Consider the following 27,999-nt stretch of genomic DNA (forward strand, 5'->3'; position numbering starts at 1 on the left):
ACAGTCTGAGTCTGTGGCACTCCTTTCACAGTGCTGTTACCGGTTTTACTTGGAGAAGGTGGGTCCAAGGAGAGAGGTCCTGGGTGTGTGGGCCCTCTCTCTGCTTCTTACTTTTTCCTAAAGCTCTTCCACTGACTAATCTCTGTAGCCCCTAGCAACTCCTAGCACTTCTGTTTTCCTCTTCTTCCCTCCCTTTCTTCCACCCTCCCTTCACTCTTCAGGGTGTTAAAGGATTGAACCCAAGACTTTGCACATGCTAAGCAAGCAGTCTGCTACCCCTGAGCTGCACCCCCAGCTTTTTGTTGTGATTTTTAATTAACAAAGCCTGGCATAGCAAAGGGCTGGAACAGCTCTGCTAAAGCACTTGTCTAAGCATGCAGAAGACCCTGGGCTCAGTCCCTAGCACTATAGAACACAGACAGTGACGTGTACACGTTCTAACCCAGTGCTCTGGTAAGGTGTGGAAGCTTCTCAATGTTTAATAGCCTTGGAAGCAGAAGGGAACAATATGATCTTAAAATTAATCAGTTTATCTTAATGCACAATTTCACACATTTTGCTTTGGTTTTTTTGTTTTTGTTTTTTTAACTTTTTGAGACAGGGTTTCTCTGTGTAGCCTTGGCTGTCCTGGACTCACTTTGTAGGCCAGGCTGGCCTTGAACTCACAGAGATGTACCTGCCTCTGCCTCTCTGAGTGCCGGGATTAAAGGTGTGCACCACCACGCCCAGCTGTCTTGTTTTGAGCAAGGTCTTACTCTCAGCCCTGGCTGATCTGGAGTTCAGAGATCCTCTTTGTCTCTCTAGTGGGATTAAAAGTGTAGGCCGCATGGGCCCCATTTTAGGAGATTTTTTTTTTTTTTTTTTTTTGAGGTAGGGTTTCTCTGTGCAGCCCTGGCTGTCCTAAAACTCACTCTAAAGGCCAGGCTGGCCTCAAATTCAGATTCATTGCCTCTGTCTTCCAAGTGAAAGTTTTCCTTTGAGGAAATGAACTTTCAAAGAATACACAGCTCTCTCTCCATGGTGTGTAGAACAGTGTGTGAGACACTGTAAGTGTAGGTGAAGCCCTCTGTCCAGCTGCCTTTGACTATACCTAGTTTGCTGTTTGCCTTTTTCTGTGGTTTGCACCAGGCCAAAGGGTAATCCACAAATAGAAGTTGTCATTCAGAGGCAGCTTTCTTGCTCCCTGATGGGTGAGGCATTCTGCCCTGCTGTGCTCTGACAGCCTAAGGGAAGTGTTACTTGACAACAATGCACTGTAGACTAAGTGTCATTGCTGGTCTCTGTCCTTTCCTCAGCAGGCTTTTCTGCTGGAGCTTTGAGTGGGACACCACCATAGCTGCAGCCACCCTTTGTGCCTTACTGAGCTCTCTCTCGACATTTCAGGAGCAGATGTTTCACAGTTCCTGGGAGCTGCTTTTCCTAAAGGCAAAGTTACTCATTTGCCATAAGAGATGTTATAAAAGTTACTAGTGAAGTGACTGCTTCCGTGGGCAGCATCTCCAGGGCCTCTATGCACACAGCTACCTAGGAATTCTAGAGCAGTTCTTTGCTCCCACCCTTCCTCTCCGTTTTCCCTCCTTTCTCTCCCCACTCCTACTTTCTGCTTTCTCATAAAGTGTATGTATTTATAGGATACTATGGGATTTTTCAACTCCTTTGTATATTTTTTTCTTCCTGCTTTTTGAAATGGTGCACTATGTGTTGTCACCTTAGTATGTAATAAAATATCAAAACTTTTCCACTATAGCCCTGTTAAGTTTCATGGTAGCAGATATGCATGGTGATACATTCCTATATAATAGCAAGTTGGAGGTCCTTAGACTTTGTCTCAAAAATTCATATTCAAATAAGTAGATAAATATAGAGTTACGGATCTAGCTCTGTGGAGAGCCCTTCCTGATGGGAGTCTTTAGATTTTATTCTGCCCTACCCCAGCTCCCCTGGGTTCATAAAGTTATGTATCCTACTTTAATCGTTGGCAGGGAGAAAGCCTTCAGGGCCCTCTCAGATGAGGTATGAAATTCATTTTGTAAAAAAAATTTTGCTACATTTATTCATAGACACACAAGTTAGTGTGTGTGTGTGTGTGTCTGTGTACACTGTGGCATGTAAAGGAAGGTCAGAGAACATCTTGTAGGATTTAGTTTTCTTCTTCCACAATATTGGTCCTGGGAAGCAAATTCAAGTTGTCAGGCTTGGCAGCAAGCTCCTTTACCTGCTGAGCCACTCATTGGCCTGGATTTCATTTCTTCTATTGCATTGTCTTATATTAAAGCACCAGGAATTACTTTATTTCAATAACTATTTGGATGTATATATGCCCATTCCTTATGTCTCTGCATTGTCTTCCCCCATGGGTTGAATTGATTCTGAACTTCTTACACAAAAGGAAATGCCACGACCAAAGTGTCTCCTCTTCCAGCTGCTCTCAGGATGTGAGAAAGGAGTCTGAGTGAAAGGTGGTGCTGTGGGAGGGAGGGAAGAATGGGAGGATACAAGGGATGGGATAACCATTGAGATGTAACAAGAATAAATTAACAAAAATAAAAAAAAAGAAAGGCGGTGCTGGACTCTTGAGGTCTAACTCAAATCTCCCCCTCCCCCCCTTCTCTTGTTTTTTTCAAATCAACAATATTTAGCTCTTCTAAAAAAATTATAAGCCCCAAAGATACAGTAGACAGTAAAAGAAAGTCCATGAAATGTGAGAAGACATTCACAAATCTTTAAGATACTATATAGGGAGTTGGAGAGAGAGCCTAGTGGTTAAGTAATGTCCTGAGTTAAATTCCCAGCAACCACATGGTGGCTCACAACTAGCTGTAATGGAATCTGCGTCCCTCTTCTGGTGTGCATGAAGACAGCATTCATAAACATAAATATTTTTTTAAAAAAGAATAATTATTGGGCTGGAGAGATAGCTCAGCCATTAAAGGCTAGGCTCACAACCAAAAATATAAGACTATATAATTATCTGAACATGGCACTTGGGAGCCTGAGGCAGGAGAATTTCCACAAGTTAAAGGCCAGCCTGGGCTACATAATAAATCTCAGGCCTTCCTGTGCATGTGCGCGCGCGCACTCACACACGCGCACACACACACACACACACACACACACACACACACACACACACAGAGAATGAGAATTACAAAAATGTAACATTCAAAACCAACCAACCCAAAACCCTGGTTAGAAAGGGATTTGAATAGCTGTTCACCAAAGAAATACATGAAAAGATTCTTTGCTGGACTTGGAAGGCAGCTTAAGGTCAGCCTGGGAAAGAAAACAAGGCACTATTAAAAAACAAACAAACAAAATACACCCACACAAACACAGCTGAGTATTAAGGACATTTTTCTTGGGCACCTGTGATTATAAAATGATGCTCTATGCCGCAGTTCTCAACACAGGCAGCATATCAGATATCCTGTGTATTAAATACTTACAATTCATAACAGCAAAATTTTAGTTATGAAAGAACAATGAAATAATTTTGTGATGAGGGTGTCATAACACGAACTGTATTAAAGGATCTCAGCATTAGGCAGCTTGAGAAACTCTGATCTATAGAGATGCTGGCTGTTCCTACCAAATTAAAACTTGAGCCAGCTGTGGCGGCACCTGCCTGGATTCCCGGCACTGTGAGGCTGAAGAGGGCAGTCTGGAGCTGGAGGCTGTCCAGGCTACACAATAAAACCCTGTTACAAAATACAGGATTAAATAAAAATATCACTCAGCAATCCCACATTCAAAATACGTTACCGGAGGTGGAGAGATGATGGCTCAGTGGTTAAGCGTACTTGTTGCTCTTGCAGAGAACGACTGGGCTCAATTCCCAGCACCCATATGGTGGTTTACAACTGTCTTAGGGTTTCTATTGCTCTGAAGAGAAACCATGGCCATGGCAACTCAGGCAGTGGTGGTACACACCTTTAATCCCAGCACTTGGGAGGCAGAGGCACATGGGTCTCTCTATAAATTGGAGGCCAGCCTGGTTTACAGAGCAAGTTCCAGGATAGCCAAGGCTACACAGAGAAGCCCTGTCTTGAAAAACCAACCAATGAAACCAACAAATGAGCCTGTAGAGTTGACTCAGTGATTAAGAGCACTTGTTGCAAAGGACCCGGGTTCTACTCCCAGCACCCACACGAAGGCTTACCACCAACTCCTCAAGCACCTGCAAGTGTGGTGCACATACACATGAAATAAAAAAATAAGTCTCAAGGAAAAAAGAACCATGAGAGTAGAAGTGGGGCTGATGTGAAAAATGGAATCAGAAGAGGGGGAGGATGTTGAGTACTTTTATCTTTTTTTTTTTTTTTTTTTTTGGTTTTTCGAGACAGGGTTTCTCTGTGTATCCTTGGCCATCCTGGACTCACTTTGTAGACCAGGCTGGCCTCGAACTCACAGTGATCCGCCTGCCTCTGCCTCCTGAGTGCTGGGATTAAAGGTGTGCGCCACCACGCCCGGCTGAGTACTTTTATCTTAACAAATATATTTCATTACGAACTTAGTGACCAACTGCACGTCACTTATAACCCAACTAACCTAAACGGTAGGAAAAGAGGGTTAAAGAATAACAAAACCATAAGGATATCAGTTCCGAGGAACAATTCTCCTGGCATAATCAGCAGGATTTCTTCTGCTGGAACCTCAGCAGGAGCCCAGAGCCCCCAAAGCCTTCCCTCGAGCAGTTCTTTCTAGGAGTGTCTCGAAGTGGAGTGATGAACAGCCAAAACTATCCCAAGTCTCCAAAGGCCCCGTCTCCAGTTTTGGGGGCTCATCTATATGTCTCCTCCCAGAGTCTGTTCATGGGATGTTTTCAGCTGGCAACAATCAAGCTCCCACACGAGATGGTTTGTCTTCTAGTGGATTAACCTCACCTGTTCTCACAAGACCGTTCCCCATCCCACACTTGGCATCATAACAAAAACAGATTTATCTCTCCGTCAGGAGGGGGACAAAAGACAGTATGGTAAGGCGTTTGATCAGGAAAAGCCATTGTAATTAACACGTGCTATTAAGAGTGGGGACACAGCTACATGAGTTTAATTAGGGTTGCTTACATGAGCATAGATGAGTGTGGACGGCAACTTAATCAGTTACTGTATCACTGAAGAAAAGACCTTCTCTTCCCCAGCAATCATTAACTAACTGCCACAGCTCCTCAGGGGAAGGGTGGGGCCTACGGTGTTAAGACAGGAACTCCCAGCAACTAGTGAGTTCATCACTGTTTTTTTTTTTTTTTTTTTTTTTTTTGGTTTTTCGAGACAGGGTTTCTCTGTGTAGCCTTGGCCATCCTGGACTCACTTTGTAGACCAGGCTGGCCTCGAACTCACAGCGATCCGCCTGCCTCTGCCTCCCGAGTGCTGGGGTGAGTTCATCACTGATTGCCAGGGAGGCAACACTCCACAACACTCCTAGGCTTCTCTGCCTCTCGGATTGTACCCGTCCACCCTGCTGTGATGTTCCTTGAGCCTAGGAAGCAGTGAGACAGCCCACTTAGGGCTGAGCATTCAAGTCACTTTATTCTCTGCTCTTTGAACAGTTATGAGCTGCTGTATTAACCACTACTACTGCAAAACGAAGCTGCTTTGACCAGCGCTGAAAGAAGGTACTAATCTACAGGTATAAACATAAATATTTTGAAAGCTGTTTGATATGCGCAACACATCTATTCAGCAAAACCGTCGCTTCCTCACTAGGGCATATGACTTTTGACCAGGTCTACTGTGCCAGGCATGAATCCCCTCCTGTGCAGTGGGCCTCAAATCAAATCAGAAAGCTGGCAACCCACTTAACAGTTTGCCACTATTGCCAAAGTGGGCACACCTTGTGTGAGAAGGGAACAGGGTGGCACAGGCAAGGTCCACAGCAGGGCAAGACTGTTGACGACTTCTTCCCTATAGCAGTCTCTAGTGCCACAAAAGCTAACCAGCCGGGGGTAAGGATCCAGTGCGCGTGGTTTCTGCAGCACTAGGAGCATCCCATCTAGATTTGGTGGGCAACCAGTAACCGTAGCAATGGGGCTGGAGAGCTGTTAAAAAAAGAACATACGCCAGGCGTGGTGGCGCACGTCTTTAATCCCAGCACTCGGGAGGCAGAGGCAGGCGGATCGCTGTGAGTTCAAGGCCAGCCTGGTCTACAAAGCAAGTCCAGGACAGTCAAGGGTACATAGAGAAACCCTGTCTCAAAAAAATAAAATAAAAAATAAAAAAGAATGTACTACAGCCCGGGAGGTGGCACATGCCTGTAATCCCAGCACCCTGGGAGGCAGAGGCAGGCTGATCTCTGTGAGCTCAAGGCCAGCCTGGTCTGCAAAAAGAGTCCAAGAAAGTCAAGGCTACACAAGAGAAACCTTGTCTCGAAAAACAAAAACAAAAAAAGTACTCCAATTTTGTTCCCAGCATCGGAGATTTGTAGCTCACAACCACGTATAACTCTGTCTCCATGGTATCTGATGAGATGTCTCTGGCCTCTGCTGGTACCACATTCAGAATTAAAGATAAAATACATTTTAGGGCTAGGGATAGCTCAGCGGTTTAGATCACACGTTGCTTTTGCAGAGGACCTGGCTTCAAGGCCCAGTATCCACATGGTGATTCACAATTACCCATAACTCCAATTCCAGGGGGATCCGGTCTCCTTTTCTGGCCTCTGTGGTTACTAGGTGCGCACGCGGAACACATAATACATGCAGGCAAAGCATTCATACATATTAAATAAATCTAAAAATACTAAAAATACTTAAAAAGTTTTAAACAACATGTGTACCAAGAATACCGAATTATATACCAACAGTAACTCATAGCAAGTTAATTTTTGTATCCATTTCTGGCGTGGGGATCGGGGTTCCTCTTTGGAGACTTTCCTGCGATTGCCAAGCCAGAAGTCGGGGAGAAATGCAAAACAAACCTTACATCTAAACGCTCTATAGTATGCCAACTTCTCATTTACCTGACTTAACGTAGTACTCTAAGTAGATTCGGTTTTATTGCAAACGCCATGCTGTCGAGCATATAGAAACAAACTAATACTAAGGAATTATACTTTGTGTTCCTTTAACACACTTGGGTTCAGTGTAGACTTCAGAGCGGAGGAGCCAATCAGCGGCGCGCGCGGGAAGGCCGCACAGCCGCGGGCCGAGCGAGTCGATGAGTCGGCGCAGGAGCGTGGTGCGAGCGCTCGGCGTCTGAAGGAGGCGGCTCGCCGTCTTCCGCGTCCGGGCTGGCAGAGGTCGCTCTGGAAGAGCGGGAGGGATCCTCAGACGTGAGTGGGCACGCTCTGGTGTGTCGGGGTGGCCCGCGTGGGAGGCGGCAGCGCGGGAGGCGTCGGGGCGCTGTCGGGGCCTGGGCCTGTGGCGAGCCCCAGTTCTGTCTTCCGCGGGCTACATAGCGCCCGCCAGTCATTCCCCGGCCTCATCTTCGGTTTCCCTGGGAATGCTGAGCGGTCCGGCTTGTTCTGCGCACCCTTGCTCGCGTTATCTGAAAACTAGGCATAATCTGCAACAAATGCTGACGCCCAAAATTGATTTACATTGGATTTGTTGTAGCTAATGGTATGGAACTCCAACTGTAATTTAAGTGTATAAAGTTAGGAGACGTCGTAAGCCGCGTGTTTATGGTTGGCTACAAAAACAAGTCCGGTTTTCTCCAGGACACTGATTATAAAAGTGCGATTCCCAGTGGCGTCTGGCCACACATTAGAAATAAAAAACTTCAGCGTGGCGGTGGTGGCGCTCGCCTTTGATCCCAGCAGGAGGCAGAGGCAGGTGGATCTCTTAGTTCGAGGCCAGCCTAGTCAGCCGAGTGAGTTCCGGGACAGCCAAGGCTACACAGAGAAACCCTGTCTCAAAAACCAAAAAGAAAGAAAGAAAGACAAATTCTCAAGTTTAAGCAAAGACAGGACCATGCGTGAGCTAAATAACTCCCCGTTTCTAGGTAGCACCGAATTTGACTCCCATATTCCAGTTAGTCCTGCCTGGCTGGTTAGACGTCTGCATTCATTGAAAGCAGTGACTTTTGAGGCTTTCCCCATCGTGGCTGTCAATCACGCAGCACTTGAGCGCACCCCAAGACGGTTCCTGTTAGCACCTCCTCTTCCTAGTTTTCCCATCTGTTGGTGATACGACCCAGCGGCGGTTCCTCCTTACCCTTGAACCCTAACCTCCGAGGACCCTCCATGAGCTCAGAGCCCGTGGGCAAGTTACACTTTTCCCTAATTTGTTAAAGAAATTGAGACAGTACTTTTCCCAAGAGTTTTTGTAAGGACTAAAGGAGTGCAAGTTTCAATAACAAAGTGTTATCTATTATTGTAGGAGAGTGTAATAACAAGGGGCGATGAGAAAAATGGTAGAAACAGACTATTGCTCGCTGACAAGAACAACACAGGTTCTATCGATAAACTAGAGTAACATAGGATGCCTTTGTGGATTTTTTTTTTTTTTTTTTTTTGAGCTAGTCTATTTATGTAGCACAGGCTAGCCATAGCTCAGAAACTTGTTTTTAAAACAAGCTCTCAGCAGGTCTAGATGCAGCTTTGGAGGAAGTGCGAAATCATTTCTATGTTTTTCCACCCACGAGTTCTAGCCTTAAATTAATGACCACAGCACTCTGATGGAAGGGCCTTGGATTTCCAGCTGATTCTGTTTTCGTTTTCCTTCACACTCCTTCCGCTCTTCCTTGATTTCTCATTTCATTCTACTGTGGTATCTGACCCTCGGGCCGTGCATCATTTTAACCATTCTGTAGTCTTAGAGTTGTTTGTTTGTTTGCTTGTTTTTTTGCTTTGTTTTGTTTTTTCGAGACAGGGTTTCTCTGGGCAGCCTTGGCTCTCCTGGTCTGTAGTCTTAGTTAACTGGTCATTTGTGGAGAAAGCAACATGCTTGCCAGTGGTGTGACTGTGAGTGATGCTGGCCAGGCTTTTGGTCACCTTCCGTTGTGTAATGCCCTCTGCTCTTTTGTTTTCTAAATCTCTATTACCTTCACCCTAAGCTCCGTTTCTTACTGAGAAAATTTGTCTTCCTTCTCACTCATTCTATTAATAGTGTGGTGCCCATGGTGTGGTGCCCACGGTGTGGTGCCCACGAGAGGGATACAGGGCGTCAGTTGAGGGTGTCAATAGGTGGCTCAGTTCACTGTGTGTTTTGCTAGAATAATCAACAAGGATTCAAGGAAGCACAGAGAAGTGTTTAATTCAGATCAGGCTTACCTTCAATTTTATTAGCAAAACATAAGCGGTTTGCCCTTGTCGTCTTGTGGTTACTGTCCTGTAGACATTCCGTGCTGGTGGAAATATTCTGTTTTCAGTGTTTTAACATTACGTGGCAATTAAAATATTCAGCTTTTCTCATTAGCGCTATGTCAAGTGCTCAGTGTCCTCATGTGGCTAGTGGCTACTGAACTGGACAGGAAGCTGCTTAGGCAGGGTAGTCACTGAGTAGTTTGGAGTGCTGTCACCTCATTTGAATCTTTAGGTTTATTTCATTTTTCTATGTATGTGCCTATGAATGTGTGTCTGAGTGCCTGCAGAGTCTGAAGGAGACGTTCGGATCCCTTAAAGTTACAGGCACCTGCGAACCACCCAGTGCGGATGCTGAGACTGGAGCTCAGGGCCTCCGGGCGAGCAGCAAGCGCTCTTAGCCAGTGAGGGGCTCACTAGAGCCTCGTTTTAGTCTTAATTTCATACCTTTTAAAATTATTTGTCTCAGAAATCGGGGAATGGTTGGCAAGATTGCTCAGCTTGGTAAAGGTCCTTGCTAGTAAGCTTAAGAGGACCTGAGTTTGGAATCCCAGAACCCACATGGTGGAAGGAGAAAGCCAGCTCCTGTAGGTTGTCCTTGGACCTCCACCATGTATGCTGTGGCACATATGTGTCCCCCTCCGGCCCAGAAGGGATTGTTTTTTAATCGGTCGTGCAGGTCTGGTTGAAATGTCTGGGGTGGGGGGTCAGTTGATAAAGTGCTTGCTGCTCAAGTGTGAAGATCCTAGAATTCATGTAAAAATCCAGGCCCAGTGCCATATGCCCTGGGTCAGGGCGCTGGAGGCAAGAGGATTCCTGGAGCTCATTGGCTAGAGACTGAACTGATAACTTCCTGGATTCAGTGATGGGATACCTGATAATCACCTCTGGCTACAACATGTGTGCACACATACATACACTACACACACATATAATACATTTTAAAAGGAATATTTGTTTTTCTAGCAAATTGTATTGTGCTTTAAGGCACGCACTATATAATTCATTTCATTGGCTTAAAAATTCATTTTTGTGTGAGTGTGCGTGATGTGCATGTGGGCGCTTGTGCCATAATGCTCATGTGGGGTCAGAGGACAACTTTGTGGCATTTGTTCTGCCCTTCCATCTTTACCTGGGCTCTTGGAGTTGGTCTCCAGTCGCCAGGCTTGCGTGGCAAGGCCTTTCCTTGCTCAGCCATCTCACCCAGCCTGACTTGTGGGCTGTACGATCAGGTAATACTCCATTCCGTGAGGCGATTGTGCTCTCCATTACAATTTAAGGAATTCGGAGGCCGGGGAGACAGCTCAGTGAGTGAAATTGTAATTGATGGACTTTGGGGCTGTTTCTATTTTTTGGCTAGTTTGAAAAATTGTGTGCCCATTTCATACAAGTTTATATGTAGCTATATATCTTTTGGGTATAGAAGAAGGAATCAACCCAGGGGTCCCGCTCAAACTAAGGCACCAGCCAAGGACAATACAGGCGGTAAACTTTAAACCCCTCCACAGATCTAGCCAATGGACAGGACATTCTCCACAGTTGAGTGGAGAGTGGGATATGACTTTCTCACGTACTCTGGTGCCTCACATTTGACCATGTCCCCTGGAGGGGGAGACCTGGTGGCACTCAGAGGAAGGACAGCAGGTTACCGAGAAGAGACTTGATACCCTATGAGCATATACAGGGGGAGGAAATCCCCCTCAGGAACAGTCATAGGGGAGGGGAATAAGGGGAAAAGGGGAGGGAGGGAAGAATGGGAGGACACAAGGGATGGGATAACCATTGAGATGTAACAAGAATAAATTAATAATAAAAAATTTAAAAAAAAAAGAAGGAATCAAATGAAAGAGCCATATTAAAAAATTCTATTATATATATGTATATGTATATATATATATATATATACATACACACATACATATATACACACACACACACCATTTTATTGTATTTTTTAAATACCGTGTCATGTATCCCAGGCTGGTCCCAAGATCAGTATGTAGCTAAGGATAACCTTTAACTTCTGGTCCTCCTGCATCTGCCTCTCCAGTGTGAGGATTACAAGTGTGCACTACAGTGTCTGGTTTACGAGGTGCTGGGCATTGAACGCAGGGCTTTGTACTTGCTGGTCAAGTGCTCTTGTCACTGAGCGTGTCCCAGCCATTTTAATGGGCTTTTTTGTTTTGTTTTTTAATTTAATGTACCGTCTTTATGTTCTTTATTCAGAAAGTGTTAACTCTAGAAGGAAGTAGATTTTACTACAAAACAATTCGTTCTTTGTTTGAAGCCTGTTCAGGATGCTGTGCTCGCTGCTCCTTTGTGGATGTCTGTTGCTGAGAACTGGTTATGCTCACGATGATGACTGGATTGACCCCACAGATATGCTTAACTATGACGCTGCTTCGGGAACAATGAGAAAATCTCAGGTATTTATTTTGTACATGACTGATAAGCCTTACCTGCCATGATGGGCACAGTCTGGTTTGTCGTTTCATACAGAGCTGTGAGAGCCATATGAGTGATTAGCAGTCATGCAAAGTGCTTTTCCCGCGTCTTCCGCACTGGGCCTTGAGTGTAGGGCCTTAAAGATGCTAGACAAGCACTCAATTCTATCTGGTTATTTCTGTTTGAATTCGGATGTAGAGCCCATCAAGGAGTAAGCCTGTAAAAGGTTATTAATGTTGATTTATTAGATTATTAATACACGTGTTATTATTTTATTAGTATTAAGGCTGATTATTAATTCCATGACAGTTATTCCTTCACCCCCTATTATATAAACGAAAGACACAGAATCCTGTTAGATTTTTAATAAGCGTTAATGCACTAGAACTGGGCAGATAGTAACCCCCTAAGCTATCTTGTCTATCTCCCAGCCCCCCACCCCGCGCCACTTGCTTTAATCATTCCTGTCTGGGCTACCTCCCATCCACAGTCCCCAGTTCTGCTTCTGCCCTGTCAGGCCAGTCCTCAGACCAAGGCGCTCTCAGCCGTGGTCTTTTAGTTAACATGGTGACCTGCTCCTTTCTTCTCCCTCCTCTCTCATCCTCTCCAGCCTTCTGCCACCACAGAGCCTGCTAACCTTAGCTCCGCCTGCCTCTCTTCTGCCCAGTCCAGGCTGTAGGCAACTCTATTATCCAGTCAGGGATAGTTTGGGAGGCAAGGTTTACAAATGTCATTTTGGGTAAGTGAGATTTTACTCACTCATAGGACAGCGAGGATCTTGGAGGGCAAGCAATCAGCACCTGAATGCGTAGTCCAGTTCAACCACAGCATCAGCCAGTTTTGTTTTTGGTTTTTAGCGTGTATAGCAAGTGAAGAATTTAAGAAGCAATGTCATAAAGTGATAGTCAAACTTTTAGTCTTTATTCATTGGAACCTATTTTTACAACTGAAGCATAAAGAATAAAATCTCTGCTTTGATTTAGGTGAAATACGGTATATCAGAGAAAAAGGAAATGAGCCCTGACGTGTCACATGCAGAGGAATTGTCCGACTGTTTGAACAGACTTGATTCTTTAACTCACAAGGTTTGATTTTTTTTTTTTTTTTCCATTCACAAATTAAATATTTCTTACGTTAAGTTACTGTGCTGGATAGTTTTATGTCACCTTGACACAGCTGAAGTCATCTGAGAAGAGAGGACCTTAATTGAGAAAATGCCTCCATAAGATGGGCTGTAGGGCCATCTTAGTGATTGATAAGGAGGGCCCAGCCCCTGGTGGGTGGTGCCATCCCTGGGCTGGTGGTCCTGGGTTCTGTAACAAGGCAGCCTGAGCAAGCCATGGGGAGCAAGCCAGTCAGCAACACCCCTCCGTGGCCTCTGCATCAGCTCCTGCCTCCAAGTTGCTGCTCTGTTTGAATTACTGCTCTGACTAGCATCAGTGATGAACAGGGATGTGAGTCAAATAAACCCTTTCCTCCCTGAGGAGCTTTGGCCATGTCTTTCATCACACCAGTCGTAACCCTCGCTATAACAGTTACTTGTTTTCTTGTCTTTGCTAATTGTTATATTTGTAATGTTTCCGTGTACTACACAATTATATGTTTTATCGATATAATTTTTTACTTACATCTTGTTTTTTCAAATAGTGCCTAGTATTTTAGTAATAACATAATTTTTGTGCTATTATAACCTTGTTGGTACAACTAACAGAATTTCATCTAGATGGTTATCACCAGTCATACTGCTGAGCCACTGATGAGTAAATTAGCTTATTAAAGGTTGCACTAGTTGTTCTTCCAAATGTGAAGGGTGGTTATAAATATCTGTATTTAGTGCAGCCACTGTTCACTGTGATAACCACTCTGTGGATCATTCAGACAGTGAGATGGTTGCATCATGGAGAGGCTCTGCAGTGGGGAGGGAGGCTATTATGTGGTCACGGAGGAAGAGCAACAGTGCTGATGGCCTGAAGTGACACAGTGACAACGGCGAAGAGGATCAACAGATGTGACACGTTGATGGGTGAGGCTAAGGGACAGCGAATAGATAGAGTGAATGAGTTATGTACCCATCTTGGGAGACAGGGAGAGTTTTAAGTGAGGTCCACGTGTGTCCGGGTCCAGTTTTCTAAGCATTTGTTTGTGAGTAACCTATACCTTGTCCAAAAAAAAAAAAAAAGGTAACAACCAGCTCTTACTTGATTCTGACGGCATTACAGGCGAGAGCTTGACCTTCTCAGCAGCCTTTGATGCTGTTGATTTTATGTATGATTGCAGGTTGATGATTGTGAAAAGAAGAAAATGAAAGACTATGAAAGTCAAAGTAACCCTGTTTTTAGGAGATACCTAAATAAGATTTTAATTGAAGCTGCCAAGCTTGGACTTGTAAGTATTTGATAATGCAATATTAATCACTGTAGTAAATATGTCAAATCATTTGTTTCACATAATGTGAGGAGTTGTGTCATGCATGGCCACACACACCTGTCATCCTAGTTAGTGCTCAGGAGGTTGAGGCAGGAGGATCTCCAGTTTCAGCCCAGCCTGTATCCCCACCACAAAGTGAAGTCACAGAGCCTTGTTGGGCTTTAACAGAAAACAAGGCTTCACCGTTTCCCTGAAGTTGTTCATACAAGATTCTAGGAATCACCTGGCATTAGGTGCTGTGTGGTGGGAGGTGAGCAGACAGAGCACTGTGGCTTTCCTAGGACCTCTGCGGATTTGCTCAGTGACTCGGCTGCTGTGCCACTAGTGGGCCTGAGGACATAGGGAGATAACCCTGTCCAGCCTTTGTCATTTTCCCATCCCCATACTTCCATAGCTGTAAAATGTAAAATCACCGCTTGAGGACAAGAAATAATGTGTTTGTAGTAGTCTTTCTTTTTGCTGTTTATTGCGGTGGGTTCCTCCTTTGTGGAATTGTATATCATGCACATGTGCTACTTAGAATGGTGAGAGTTCCTTATATTATTTTGTACTGCTGGAAAGCCTTGCACATGCTAGGTAATAGTGTTGCCACTAGGCAGTAACCCTAGCTCCAATTTCCCATATGTTGTTTGTTTGTGTGTATATATGTATATATTTATTAATACATTTTTTAAAAATATCATTGTTTCAGTTTGGGGAAGCAAGACATGAACAAAGCTTATAATTGTGCATTTTACATCTTTTTTCTTTTACTTTTTAAATTTTTTAATAATTTATTCACATTACATCCCAATTGTTATCCCGTCACTTGCTCGTATTTTCCCGTTCTCACTCTCCCTCCCTCTCCCACCCTATGTCCCCTCCCCTAGACCTCTGACAGGTCTCATCCTGATAGCCTGCATCCCCTTCCTGTGTGTGCTCACAGGGCCTCCCTGCCCAGGGGAAGTTGATCAACTAATATTGTATTTATAAAACTCACTTTTATACTTATCCTCAGACAGAAGGCTGAGAAGTGCTATCTGAAACTCATTTGTAAGTGCACGAGGTATTTTTTCCTTATTATTTATGTCACCACAATTGGCCTAGGAGTTGGAGGTAGACTTTTGTTTGGTCTGGCCGTGCATTCTAGCCCCCAGAAGTAGGTCACAGGTTTAACTTTTGGTTTTTGAGACAAAGTCCCATGTAGCCCAGAAAAATAAGGGATTTGCTTGTCATATTTTTGCAAGGCTCATACTAATCTCTATAGTTCCAGTTGTTGTATATGGGCAGCCTAAGCAAGCTCAGGAAATTTCCTATTAGTAGTATTAGGCAGTTTTTGTTTTTTGTTTTTTGTTTTTTTTTTTACACTAACAAACAATTTAGATAATTAACAAAGAGGAAAATACCTGGAGATATCGCTTAGTTTGGCAATGTTTGCCTAGCTTATACAAAGCGTTGCGTTTAAGCCTAAGTGCTCAGTACACGAGGCATAGGTGTGCATGCCTCTAATCCCAGCACTCAGAGTCATCCTGGGCTATTGAGGGACTGTGGGACTGGGATTAATGGAGGAAAGGTCAAGGGTCAAAGAGACGCTCCTCCCATCCCTCCCATCTCCCATCCTGGCAGCCAGATAGTCCCCACTATCAACTGCTCCACAATCAACCCTAGTAAGAATTTACTACCCTGACAGTTATCAGGCCTTAGTTGTTTGACCTGAAAGGCTTTATCCCCTTTGTACACACTAGCCTTAGTATGCAGGTGACACATTTTCCACCACCCCTGTCCTGGCCAGTTGTAGCAGTTCTCCAAAGCTGTTCACAGGTGTGTGTTCTTTGCCTGTGCACTCACTGCTGGGAAGGAAAAAAGAACGCTAATCCCGTAACTCTGTTCAAGGACCTACCCCTAAGTGATCTGACTTCCTCCCGCTAAGTCCCACCTCCTAAAGCTCCAGCCACATCCCTGTAATACAACCTCGGGCACCAAGTCCTTAGCACATGGGCCTTTGGGGAAATTGAACACCTAGACTGTGAAGCCTGGGTGTGCTCGCACTCACCGATAATCCCTGTGCTCAGGAGGCTGGAGTAGGATCCCTGGCTTGAGGCTGTATTTGGCTTCAAAACAAGACTCTGTCTCAAAAAAATGAAACTAAAATCTAAATTATACATCAACTGGTCAATGAACGTCCATTGTGTACAGTGATTTTTCTCATGAACTTGCTCTAATAAAGAGATAAATGTATTTTTGGTTTTTTGAGACAGGGTTTCTCTGTGTGGCCTTAGCAAGGCCACACAGAGAAACCCTGTCTAGAAAACCAAAAAAAAAAAAAAAAAACAAAAAACAAAAAAAAAATTTTTTTTAATTGTTTCTTATTTGACCTACTGTAAATTTTAGGCTGTCTGAAAATCGTCAGCAAATGGAAACTGATAAATTGAATCATAAAGATGCAGTAACTTACTTGTTTGTGAATTTATCTGTTCATTAAAATTTGTCCCATCAAAATCAATATTTGATGATTTTAAAAAATTACTCACTTTTTAAAATTTGTATGTGTGTGTGCATGCACATGTACATGTATGTGTGTTCACATGGGGAGGCCAGAGATGAGTTTGGAGTGTCTTCCTCAATCCTTTCCACTGTGTATTCTGAGGTAAGGTCTTTTTTTTTTTTTTTTAAGACTTACTTTTTTTGGTTTTGTTTTTGTTTTTTTGTTGTTGTTGTTGTTGTTTTTTATGGTTTTTCGAGACTGTCCTGAACTCACTTTGTAGTCCAGGCTGGCCTCGAACTCACAGCAATCCACCTGCCTCTGCTTCCCAAGGGCTGGGATTAAAGGCGTGCGTCACCACCACGCCCGGCTCGACTTACTTATTTTGTATACAATGTTCTGTCTGCATGTACATCTGCAGGCCAGAAGAAGGCACCAGATCACAATGTAGATGGTTGTGAGCCACCATGTGGTTGCTGGGAATTGAACTCAGGACCTTTAGGAAGAACAGTCAGTGCTCTTAACCTCTGGGCCAACTCTCCAGCCCTGAGGTAAGGTCTTTAACTGAACTAAAGCTCACCAATTGGGCAAGACTAGCTGCCCAGCAAAAGCAAGCCCCAGGGATCCTCCTGTCTCCATCTCTCAGGGAAAAGATTTTGGGTTTGCACCCCTCAACTGGCTCCCCAGCCCCCCGTTCCCCCGCCCTGAGACAGGATTTCTCTGTGTAGCCTTTACTGCCCTGGATTCAGCTTTGTAGACCAGGCTGGCCTTGAACTCACAGTGATCCACCTGCCTCTGCCTCCCCGAGTACTGTGATTAAAGGCGTGCGCCACTGCGCCCGGCCTACAACTGGCGTTTAATGTAGGTGCTGGAGAGCTAACCTTAGGCCCCATCCTTGCAGAGTAGGCACTTTCCCAGTTGAGCCCCACCCTGAGTTATACATAAACAGGTTTGAGTTGCTGCCTTGTTTCAGGCCTCCTCCTCCAGACTGTTGTTTGTATTCCTGCAGTTTAGGGTGACCTGTTAGATGCCACATTTTCCACATTTTGCGGGTAGGGAGGGATTTCATTGTTTAAAGTGCTTTCATCTTTTGGAATGTCTCCCAAATGTGAAGTGCCACCTCCAGTTCTTACGTGCAAGAAGCTTATAATGTGCTCTACAGAAAAAAATAACACCCAGCCATAAATTATAGGACTGTTAGCCAGGCTTGGTGGCGCACGCCTTTAATCCCAGCACTCAGGGAGGCAGAGGCAGATGGATCACTGTGAGTTCAGCAAACCAAGTCCAGGACAGCCAAGGCTACACAGAGAAACCCTGTGGGGGAGGACCTAAATAAATAAAATTATAGGACTATTGGCAGTGTGTTCTGTGGTAGTGAGTCGTTAATATTTATAACTAAGGTGTCAACAGAAACAGAATTATCTATTGATCAGTTGACAAGTGTTATGACAAGGGGTGCACAGGAAACTAACCTATTTTCTTGTAGGACTGTGACACAACACTTGCGAGGGGCTTTGTGAGACCTGTGTACTTTACACAATCCAGCTGTGCCTTAGTGAAATGTCTGCAGCATTAAAAAAAAAAAAGATTTATTTATTTATTATATACAATGCTCTGCCTGCATTAGGCCTGCAGGCTAGAAGAGGGCACCAGATCTTGTTATTGATGGTTGTGAGCCACCATGTGGTTGCTGGGAATTGAACTCAGAACCTCTGGAAGAGCAGACAGTGCCCTTAACCTGAGCCATCTTTCCAGCCCGTCTGTAGCATTTTAAATGCTTTTTACATGTATTTGGATTTCATGCTAGCCTTTGAGGATAAGTACATACTATTATACTGAAGAGTATTATAAACTAATACACTTTTTTGTTGTGTTGGCACCCACAATAATTTGTACTGTGTTATATTGAGTTCCAAAGCGTTTTTATTTTTTCAGATACGGTCAGGGCTAACCTGGAAGTCCTCTGCATCCTCCTCCTGACAGCTGGGAATGTAGGTGTGCACCATCATGTTGGGCTCAGACTGGTTGTAAACTTAACGCTTCATTGACCAATGTGATAAGACACTTCTTGTTTTGTCTTGTCTTGTTTGTCTTTTGGTTACTGACACAGCCCGACGAGAGCAGAGCTGATGTGCGCTATGACGCTGAGATCCTCCTTAGCAGACAGACTCTCTTGGAGATACACAAGTTCCTCGGGGGAGAGGAGTGGAAGCCAGGAGCCCTGGATGATGCACTGAGTGATATTTTAATCAACTTTAAGCATCATGATTCAGAAGCATGGAAGACCTGGCGATTTGAAGACTTTTTTGGAATAGATCCTTATGATGTGTTTATGGTAGGAGGGCATGAGGGCGACAGGAAGCTTCCTTTGGAAAAGTACTTCCAAAATGCTAACATTAAGAACCAGCTCCTCATTGCAGGGATAAATACACAGAGAAACTGTACAAATAATTTTGTTTGAGTCTGGTTCTTTTAAGGTTGTTTAAACATTATTTTCATTTATTTTGTGTGCATAATTTTGTGTGTGTGTGTGTGTGTGTATGCGCGCGCATGCAGAAGTCAGAAGACAGCCTGCTGTATTTGGTCTCTCTTTCTACTCTGTGGGTCCTGGGATTGATGGCGAGCTCATTAGCCTGCTGAGCTGTCATCTCCCTGGCCAAGCCTAGCCTTTTTTTCTTTTTTAAACAGATCTTTGGTGGGTTTGGTGGGGAAGGCCACTTAGCAATGACTCTGATTCCTGTCTCTCCTTATAAGGTACTCTTGTGTCTACTCTGCATTGTGGTATTGGTGGCTACGGAGCTGTGGACGTATGTTCGCTGGTACACGCAGCTGAGACGTGTTTTTATCATCAGTTTTCTCGTCAGTTTGGGATGGAATTGGATGTATCTATATAAGGTATTAAATAAGATTTTCTTCTAGTTAAAAATAAGATCATAGCAACCAGAGACTATAATCCACTCTTAGAGCAGTCTAGCCTTTGGTCTGAGTGAAGACTGTGGTTGGGTTGTCAGTAGTGGAAGTAAGCTGGTAGTTGTGAGCCATGTGTAATCTTACCAGTTAATGAAGAAAAGCATAGTTCTACTTTTTATCACCTGCTTATTATTTGCTAGCATAGAGCAAAATGGAAACATTTTAGAAAGTCATAATTTGGAAAGTGAGCTTTTATTCTCTGTTAGAAATTATGATTAAAAATAAAGTTTTCTTAGCCGGGCGTGGTGGCGCACGCCTTTAATCCCAGCACTCGGGAGGCAGAGGCAGGCGAATCGCTGTGAGTTCGAGGCCAGCCTGGTCTACAAAGTGAGTCCAGGATGGCCAAGGCTACACAGAGAGACCCTGTCTCGAAAAACCAAATAAATAAATAAATAAATAAATAAAATAAAGTTTTCTTGACTATAAGAGTTAGGTGTATCCACTGTAGAGAAATTAGAAAACAGATAAATGGCCCAGATGTGTGACGCATGCCATTAATTCCAGCACTCAGGAGGCAGAGGCAGGAGGATCTCTGTGAATTCAAGACCAGCCTGGTCTACAAAGAGAGTCCAGGACAGTCAGAGCTATTACACAGAGAAATTGTGTCTCAAAAAAAAGGGGAAGGAAAAAAAAGAAAACAAAGATAGAGATAAAACTAATTTTTAAAACTCACTTATAATTTTATGGACAATCACTGTTGAAATTTTATTTATTTACATTTTGAGAAAGCATCTCCCTATGTAGACCAGGCTAGCCTTAAACTCAGAGCTTTGCCTGCCTCCCAGGTGCTGGGAATTAAGGCATATGTCACCACATCTAGTCTGTTGATTTTTGGGGAGTATTTTTTTTTCCAGATTTTCCCCTATTTTATATCTTTCAAAACTGGAATGAGACTGTAGAAATGTAAAAGGATGACTGTTCCTTAATAGAACAGTGTAATCACTGAGGGGAATTGTCATTTCAGTCTTCCTGACAAGGGGACATCAGGACCTTCAGTGAGTTCCTCTGATGGCATCAGGGTTCCACTTTCTTTTCCTGTTGCTCTGACTTCCGTGGCTCTGAAGCATATCACTTACATGTTAAGCACATAGGTTCCTGGTGGAGTGTTAGTTGCTTCAGTGAATTCCCCCGGGAATGTGGTTTTATGAAAGCTATACACCTGACCCTAGAGGCAAAAAAGACTTGGGTCTGGAAACCCTCCTCACAGATAAAAGGTGTCATGTCGCACTTGCACATAAGCTATGCGCACCCTCTCAGGACTTGAAGTTGTCTGTGCTCACGTACACCCAAGACAGTGTAGAAGCTGTACATGTTTAATATCTTACGGTTTTTTCAGCCTGTTATTAGATACTAATCATTTATGTTAAGCCCACCAAGAGCAAAATGTTATCTTATCATCAATTATAAAAGAACTTGAATTGTGTTTATGTTTTCAGTCATGGCATGAACTACATATGAATTCCTTTACAAACATGGTCTTGCAGGGTGGTGGTGGTGCACGGCTTTAATCCCAGCCCTTGGGAGGCAGAGGCAGGTGGATTTCCGAGTTCAAAGCCATCCTGGTCTACAAAATGAGTTCCAGGACTGCCAGGGCTACACAGAAACATAGTCTTAATGCCTCTCTACCCCCAACTCCTAAAATAAATAAATAAATAAGTTTTCCTTTTTCGTAATTATGTGCAAAGATGGTATGAGGCATTGTGGTTAGTTTTTTTTTTTTTTTTAAAGATGTATTTATTAAGTATACAGTGTTTTGCCTGCATGTACACCTGCACACCAGAAGAGGGCACTAGATCTCATTACAGATGGTTGTGAGCCAACATGTGGTTTCTGGGAATGGAACTAAGGACCTTTGGAAGAAAAGGCAATGTTCTTAACCTCTGAGCCATCTCTCCGGTCCCTATAGTTTTTTTTTTTTTTAAGACTTATTTATTATGTATACAGAGTTCTGTTCTGCCTGCAGAGCAGACGAGGGCACCAGATCTCATTCTAGATGGTTGTGAGCCACCATGTGGTTGCTGGGAGTTGAACTCAGGACCTTTGGAAGATCAACCAGTGCTCTTAACCTCTGAGCCATCTCTCCAGCCCCAAGTTTTTTAACCTTTTATTGCATTAAGTCTGCTTTTGTAGCTGGGTGTAGTAGGCACACCTCTAATCTCAACACCTAGGTGATAGGAAACAGGAAGATTAGGAGTTCAAAGTTATTTTCAGCTACCATAGTAAAGCCAACCTGGGCTATACAAGATCTTGTCTCAAAAACAAGAAAAAAGTGTGTTATCTCTAAAATAATAACCATGAGCTGAAAATAACTATAAATTTTTTTTTTTTTTTTTTTAATTAATCCCAGCACTAGAGAGACAGAGGCAGCAGATTTCTGTGAGTTGGGTGCCAGCCTGGTCTACAAAGTGAGTTCCAGGACAGCCAAGGCCACATAGAAAAACCTTTTCTGGAGGGGAAAAAAAAAAAAACCCCAACAACCAACAACAACAACAACAACCCCCCCCAAAAAAAAACAATTTTTTTTTTTTTTAAAGGCCTGACAGTAGTGGTGGTACATGTCTTTAATCCCAGCATTCGTGATGCAGAGTATCTTTGAGTTTGAGGACAACTTGGTCTACATAGCAAGACTCAGGACAGCCAGTGAGACCCTGTCAAAAAAAAAAAAAAAAAAAAAAAGGCCAGGCATGGTGGCACACGCTTTTAATCCCAGCACTCAGGAGGCAGAGACAGGTGGATCTCTGTGACTTTGAGGCCAGCCTGGTCTACAAAGAGAGTTCCGGTACAGTCAGTGCTGTTACACAGAGAAACCCTGTCTCGTGAGAAAAAAAGTTAAAGTCTTGTTTGGATAAATGATACAGAAAACATTGAAATCTGAGTTCCATTGGATTTGCATTCCCAGCCATCACTGTCAGTGTTCTTTCGTGCTCATCAGGTAGCTTTCGCTCAGCATCAGGCTGACGTTGCCAAGATGGAGCCATTACACAACGTGTGTGCTGAGAAGATGGACTGGACTGGAAGTCTCTGGGGTAAGGTGTTTGTTTATTTGTCACAATTTTAAATAGAATTTTTGAGAATGAGAAAAACAAACCATAAAACAAAACAAAAAGAACTAACAGAAAACTGACCAGTAGCGACAAAAGCTTCCCACAGTGGAGCCTTTGATATGAGGGCACGTGCAGGGCGCAGGTAGGCGGTAGGGCTGGGGAGAGCACCAAAGCCTGTGACAGGAGGGCATGTGCAGGGCGCAGGTGGTAGGGCTGGGGAGGGCACCAGAGCCTGTGACAGGAGGAGGGCTCCGGGAGGGGATGACAGTAATCCAGCTACTCCAGGGCCCACAGCTTTAGCAAGACCCTGTCTCAAAAAGGGACGGGGTGTAGCTCAGGGTTAGAGCCGCTCTACCCCCCGCCCCCCAAAGAAACAAACAAAACAAAAATTTAGAAGTTTAAAAAGTAGTGACTTTCTGAACTCACCCAAAGTCTCAGGAAAGACAGCAGCTGTGTATATGTGGCTTAGATATTTTCAGTCTTCTGCATTAGACTGAAGGACCATAACGTTTTCTAGGTCCTCAGCAGAAATTTATTAAAAGAGAGTCAATGTATATATAAAATAATAGCTATTTTAGCTTTAATCTCCCTAGTTTGACATAAAGTATTATTTTGTAGCTTTCCTACACCTTTTTAAAAAACTAAATGAAAAGTTTGTTTTTTATCTTTCCAGATTTTGTAAAAATTCTCACTATATTGACAACTGTAACTGTTGAAATCTAGAACAGAACGATTTAATGTTCAAAGGCATTTTATAAACAGAAGTCTGTAATGACTGACTCAGAATAGGGTCTGTGAATCTACAAGTAGGTTCCAGAATGAACTTCAATTTTTTTTTTCATTTAGATTTCTTTTAAAAATGTGTTTAGCAAGCCGGGCATGGTGGCGCATGCCTTTAATCCCAGCACTCGGGAGGCAGAGGCAGGTGGATCGCTGTGAGTTCGAGGCCAGCCTGGTCTACAAAGTGAGTTCAGGATGGCCAAGAAAAACAGAGAAACCCTGTCTTGAAAAAAAAAAAACGTGTTTAGCTGTTTTTCTTGCATGTATGTTTATGCACCACATGTGTGCCTGGTGCCCAAGAAGGTCAGATAAAGGCATCAGACTCCCTGCAGCTGGAGTTAGTGATGGTTGTAAGCCACCATGTGGTGCTGGGAGCAAAGCCGGGCATTGTGCAAAAGCAACAAGTGCTCTTAGCCACTGAGCCATCTCCAGCATCCCCCACTCCGCTTTTAAATTGTGGGGTTAAACTAGTTCGTCTTGGGTTCTTGACTTCAGGAGACAACATGGCTCCTCTACTGCAGGCTAGTTCCCAGACCTGCAGAAGGCTTCTCTAGAAAAATGAAGGGAATATTCTGCTTTGAAAATGTTGTCAGAGGTGGCTTTTTAAAGTGAGTTTTACTGAGAAAGAGATTAATAGGTATTTCCCCCAGGTACATTTTACACAGCTTCAACAGTGTACTGTCAGCCAGGGTATCAACTGACCTACTAGGCTTAGTCACACTTCCCACTTCTACTCATGTTTATTTGCGTGTATAAAAAGCTAATTATTTACCTCTTGGAAATCTATAAAGTAAACTTTTTTTTTTTTTTTTTTGTCTCCATAAGACTTGTCAAATCTGAATGGATTTTGAAAATATGATTTTGAACTTGAGATAAATAACTATAGAGAGTCTATTTAAAATATAAAGCAACTCAAAATTTACTATTGGGTGGGCAAGGATGGTCAAAACCAAAGTAATTTTACTTGTGAAAGAAACACAACTACGTTTGTATCATTCTGTCTGTTTCTCTATATAGAATGGTTTAGAAGTTCGTGGACCTATAAGGATGACCCATGCGAAAAGTACTATGCGCTCTTATTAGTCAACCCAATTTGGTTGGTTCCACCAACAAAGGTATAGAATATATTTTTGTAATAATTACAGTGTGTCACAAATTCTTTGCCTTTATAAAGGATAGGGCTAATAATAAACCTTTGTCCTAGGGGGGAAAAAGCCGGGTATGGTGGCGCACACCTTTAATCCCAGCACTCGGGAGGCAAAGGCAGGCAGATCGCTGTGAGTTCGAGGCCAGCCTGGTCTACAAATGCGAGTCTAGGACAGCCAAGGCTACACAGAGAAACCCTGTCTCGAAAAACTAAAAAACAAACCAAAACACTTCCATTAAACCTTGGTCTTAAACTGTAGGTGGGTGTGGTGGCAATGCTATAATCCAGGTACTCGGGAGGCACAGGTGGGAGGACACAGGAGGACACAGTTCAAGGCCTGGCTGGGTCATAATTTGTGCTGTATGAAGAAGTTAAGTTGCTCTGATGTTTGGTTTTAGGCTCTGGCAGTTACACTCACTAACTTTGTAACGGAACCATTAAAGCACATCGGAAAAGGAACTGGTGAATTCATTGAGGCTCTCATGAAGGAGATTCCAGTGTTCCTGCAGCTTCCGGTGCTTGTAATTATAGCGTTGGCTGTCATGGTTAGTACATTGGCCTTGCTGATAACTAACAAGATTGTGATTTATAAAAGAGGCAGTTCTGAAATCCTTAGACTTCTTTGGTATAAACCAAATTGAAATAATAACACTGTGCCCGGAGGCATAAGCTCTTTTTAAGTTTAACTTGAAAACACCGGAGATTGGTTGATTGCTTCCTCTGTGAAGAAATGAGGCTTTTCTCCAGTCTGAGCCTTACAGCATAGAACAGAGCAGGAAGGGTGTAGGAGGAGTGGGCGTGTGTACTGAAAAGCGGTTTGGGGGCTCCACGAGTAGTTACCTATTAAAAATATTGCTCTTAGTTCCCTCACAGTCAGCTCAGCATCTTGTTTGTAGCCATGACCTCCCCAAAGCACTTGTTCTTTGAATCAAAACTGAAGACTCCCCAGCGGTGTGGCTCAGGGCGCTGCGTACACTGGCTGAGCTGTCCCCTTGGGCTTTGTCTTGACGCCTGACCGATTATGGGATTTAGTGGTTAATAATTTTCATCATTTGTGTGATGTATAAACAGAAAGAAACATGAGCAAAGACTAGGTTTTACATTTAAATTTCTAGAACTTTCTAATTTAAATGTTTAGGTCTCAGAATACTTGTTACATATTCAAAATGTGGCAAGCTGATTGAAATGTTTTCTTAATATTAAATATATTTTATGGCTACTTTGGCCTCTACTAGTCTAAAGAAAAAGTTTTTAATTTAAAGAACAAAATTAACATTTTTATATCCATAAATGCTGTTAGACATTTTTGTTAAATCCTGAATAAAATAGTTCCTACTTCATTATTTGTCAGTCACTAAGTCCTTAGAATGTTTTTCTTTTCTTTACAGAGCTTCTGCTATGGTGCTGGGAAGTCAGTTCCTGCACTGCGACACATAGGTGGCCCTGAAAGAGACCCTCCTCGAGCGCTTGGACCAGACGACCGAAGGCGGCAGAAGGAACTCGACTATAGATTCCGTGGTGGAGCAGGTGATGCAGATTTCTCTTATAGGGGCCAAGCTGGCTCCATTGAGCAAGGCCCGTATGAGAGAACGCACGCATATAGAAGAGATAGTTTGAGACGGAAAGACATTGACATGAGATTTCACACTGGCAACAAGAATCCTGAAGTGCTTCGGGCGGTTGATTTACCTGACGCAGAGGCACAAGAGCATCCAGAAGGTGCATCCAGAGTAAGTCAGCAACTGTTTTATTTTGCTGCTTGTTCACTCTAGGCCCAAGTGCTTCTTACAGAGCTCTGGTTGTTTTTATTGTTTACCCTCTGTCAGTTAGGTCACCAGTGATCGGACTAGTCATCCTCTTTCCTCATTGTTGTCACCAGTCCAGCTTCCTCAGAAAATGAGATTTGCTTTTCACGTTAAATACCATTCAGCTGTATTGGGCATTTCATATATTGGCTTCACAGGAAGCCAACAAGTGAGCCTGACTGAAATTTCTGTTTTTGACAAGATCAAAGAGAAGTCGTCACCAAGGGCCTGAGAGGGTTGGGGCTATAAAGCTCTGTAAATCTCTGACAGTGCAGCCTGGATGGAAGACAGGGTTGGGCAGGGATCAGAAGCCCTCTTTCTCTTCCTATTATCAGGATCCCCATAGATTCTACAGTATAGAAGAAAGTGATAGCAGTTGGCTGCACCTGGCTTTTTACCTGCAAGATGATGAGTTCTTTATTATTGGTTTTTGTTTATTAGCAGTCCTGGGGATTGGACCGGGGTTTCACACATGCTAGGCATCGGAACTACATTTTGTAGCACCACTATTGTTTTTTAAAGGGACATTTCCCATTCTGCCTTAGAAAGGAATTGTCATTTGCAATATTTGAATTGCAGCTAGAAACTCTTTGAGAAAGCTGTAAGTACAAGAGACTGTTAAAATGACAGAAATTGAGCTATGGGTGCTTTTATGGATGTTGATGTATCTACATAACCCAAGACTGTTCTAGCTCGGATAGCTGCTGGCCACCTGTTACTCATTCCAGTGGGATTTCCCAAGCCATCTACCACAGGGGCCCTGGGGTCTCCCTGCTTTGCCATGTGCCGCGTCTACCAGCTTACTGGTCATCTCCGGCTCTCGCTGTGTGCTCTTTCTACCTTGCTGACAGGACATCTGTTTTTGTTGCTCACTGTGTGTACACACACACACACACACACACACACACACACACACACACACACACACACACACACACACACACACACACCTTAAACTGCAGTCTGACAATAATCTATCTAGCACCTACGTCATTTTTTCACGTAGCCTGTACTTGAAATGTTATCCTTGTGTTGGCTGTCTGATTCCTTCCCACACCTAAGTGCAGGTTCCTGTGGGCGCGGGTTTTGTGTTTTGCTTGGTCTGTATTCCCAGGACCTAGAACTTAAAACAAGCTCAGTAAGTATTTGTAAAATGAGTATTCTCACTGAGCAGGAAGAGACACACGTTATTGGTAGCCAATCCTCTTGACCTCTCCTAAGCAGAGTCAGTAGACCATCTACAATACCTCCGTCCTCATCCCTCCATGTTCAGTTTGGTGAGGCTTAGTGCTTTAATTACGATGTAGGTCTAGAACCAGAATTTTAGAATGTTTGACGCATACTATAATAGATTTGGATAAGAATTGTAAATGAAACTTTACATTTTACTAAATAGTTAAAATATAATTCTATATTTTAAAGCATAAATCATCCATTGTGACGACAAATCTTAAAGAGCTTGGCGAGCTCCCGGGAGAAAGCACCCCGACAGAACACAGCCAGCCTGCCAAAGCTGTCTCTGGCCAAGCACCCGCCACTGCAGAAGGCTCGCCCGCAGTGGAGAAGGCCCCGCTGAAGACAGCCGCTACCGAGTGCAGCGCACAGGGAGGCAGCGCACACAGCGCAGGAGCTGCAGCCGCTGCATGCGGGACTGATCTTGTCGGCCGCCCCTGTGGCTAA

At 43.7% G+C, this 27,999-nt stretch overlaps 1 protein-coding gene across 1 annotated transcript; it reads left to right on the top strand.

Annotated features, from left to right (window-relative positions):
• The first annotated feature begins 7,146 nt into the window (after window positions 1–7,146).
• Window positions 7,147–27,999, top strand: Clcc1 (chloride channel CLIC like 1). The gene is made up of 11 exons (XM_051165429.1): window positions 7,147–7,269; window positions 11,528–11,666; window positions 12,669–12,770; window positions 13,963–14,070; window positions 18,684–18,908; window positions 19,328–19,468; window positions 22,476–22,569; window positions 24,385–24,482; window positions 24,913–25,059; window positions 25,903–26,244; window positions 27,742–27,999. Exons 2-11 carry the CDS (start codon window positions 11,538–11,540, stop codon window positions 27,997–27,999), a joined length of 1,644 nt encoding a protein of 547 aa, XP_051021386.1. The 5' UTR covers window positions 7,147–7,269; window positions 11,528–11,537.

Source organism: Acomys russatus, chromosome 23 (genome assembly GCF_903995435.1).
Source record: "Acomys russatus chromosome 23, mAcoRus1.1, whole genome shotgun sequence".
Lineage (NCBI taxonomy): Eukaryota > Metazoa > Chordata > Mammalia > Rodentia > Muridae > Acomys > Acomys russatus.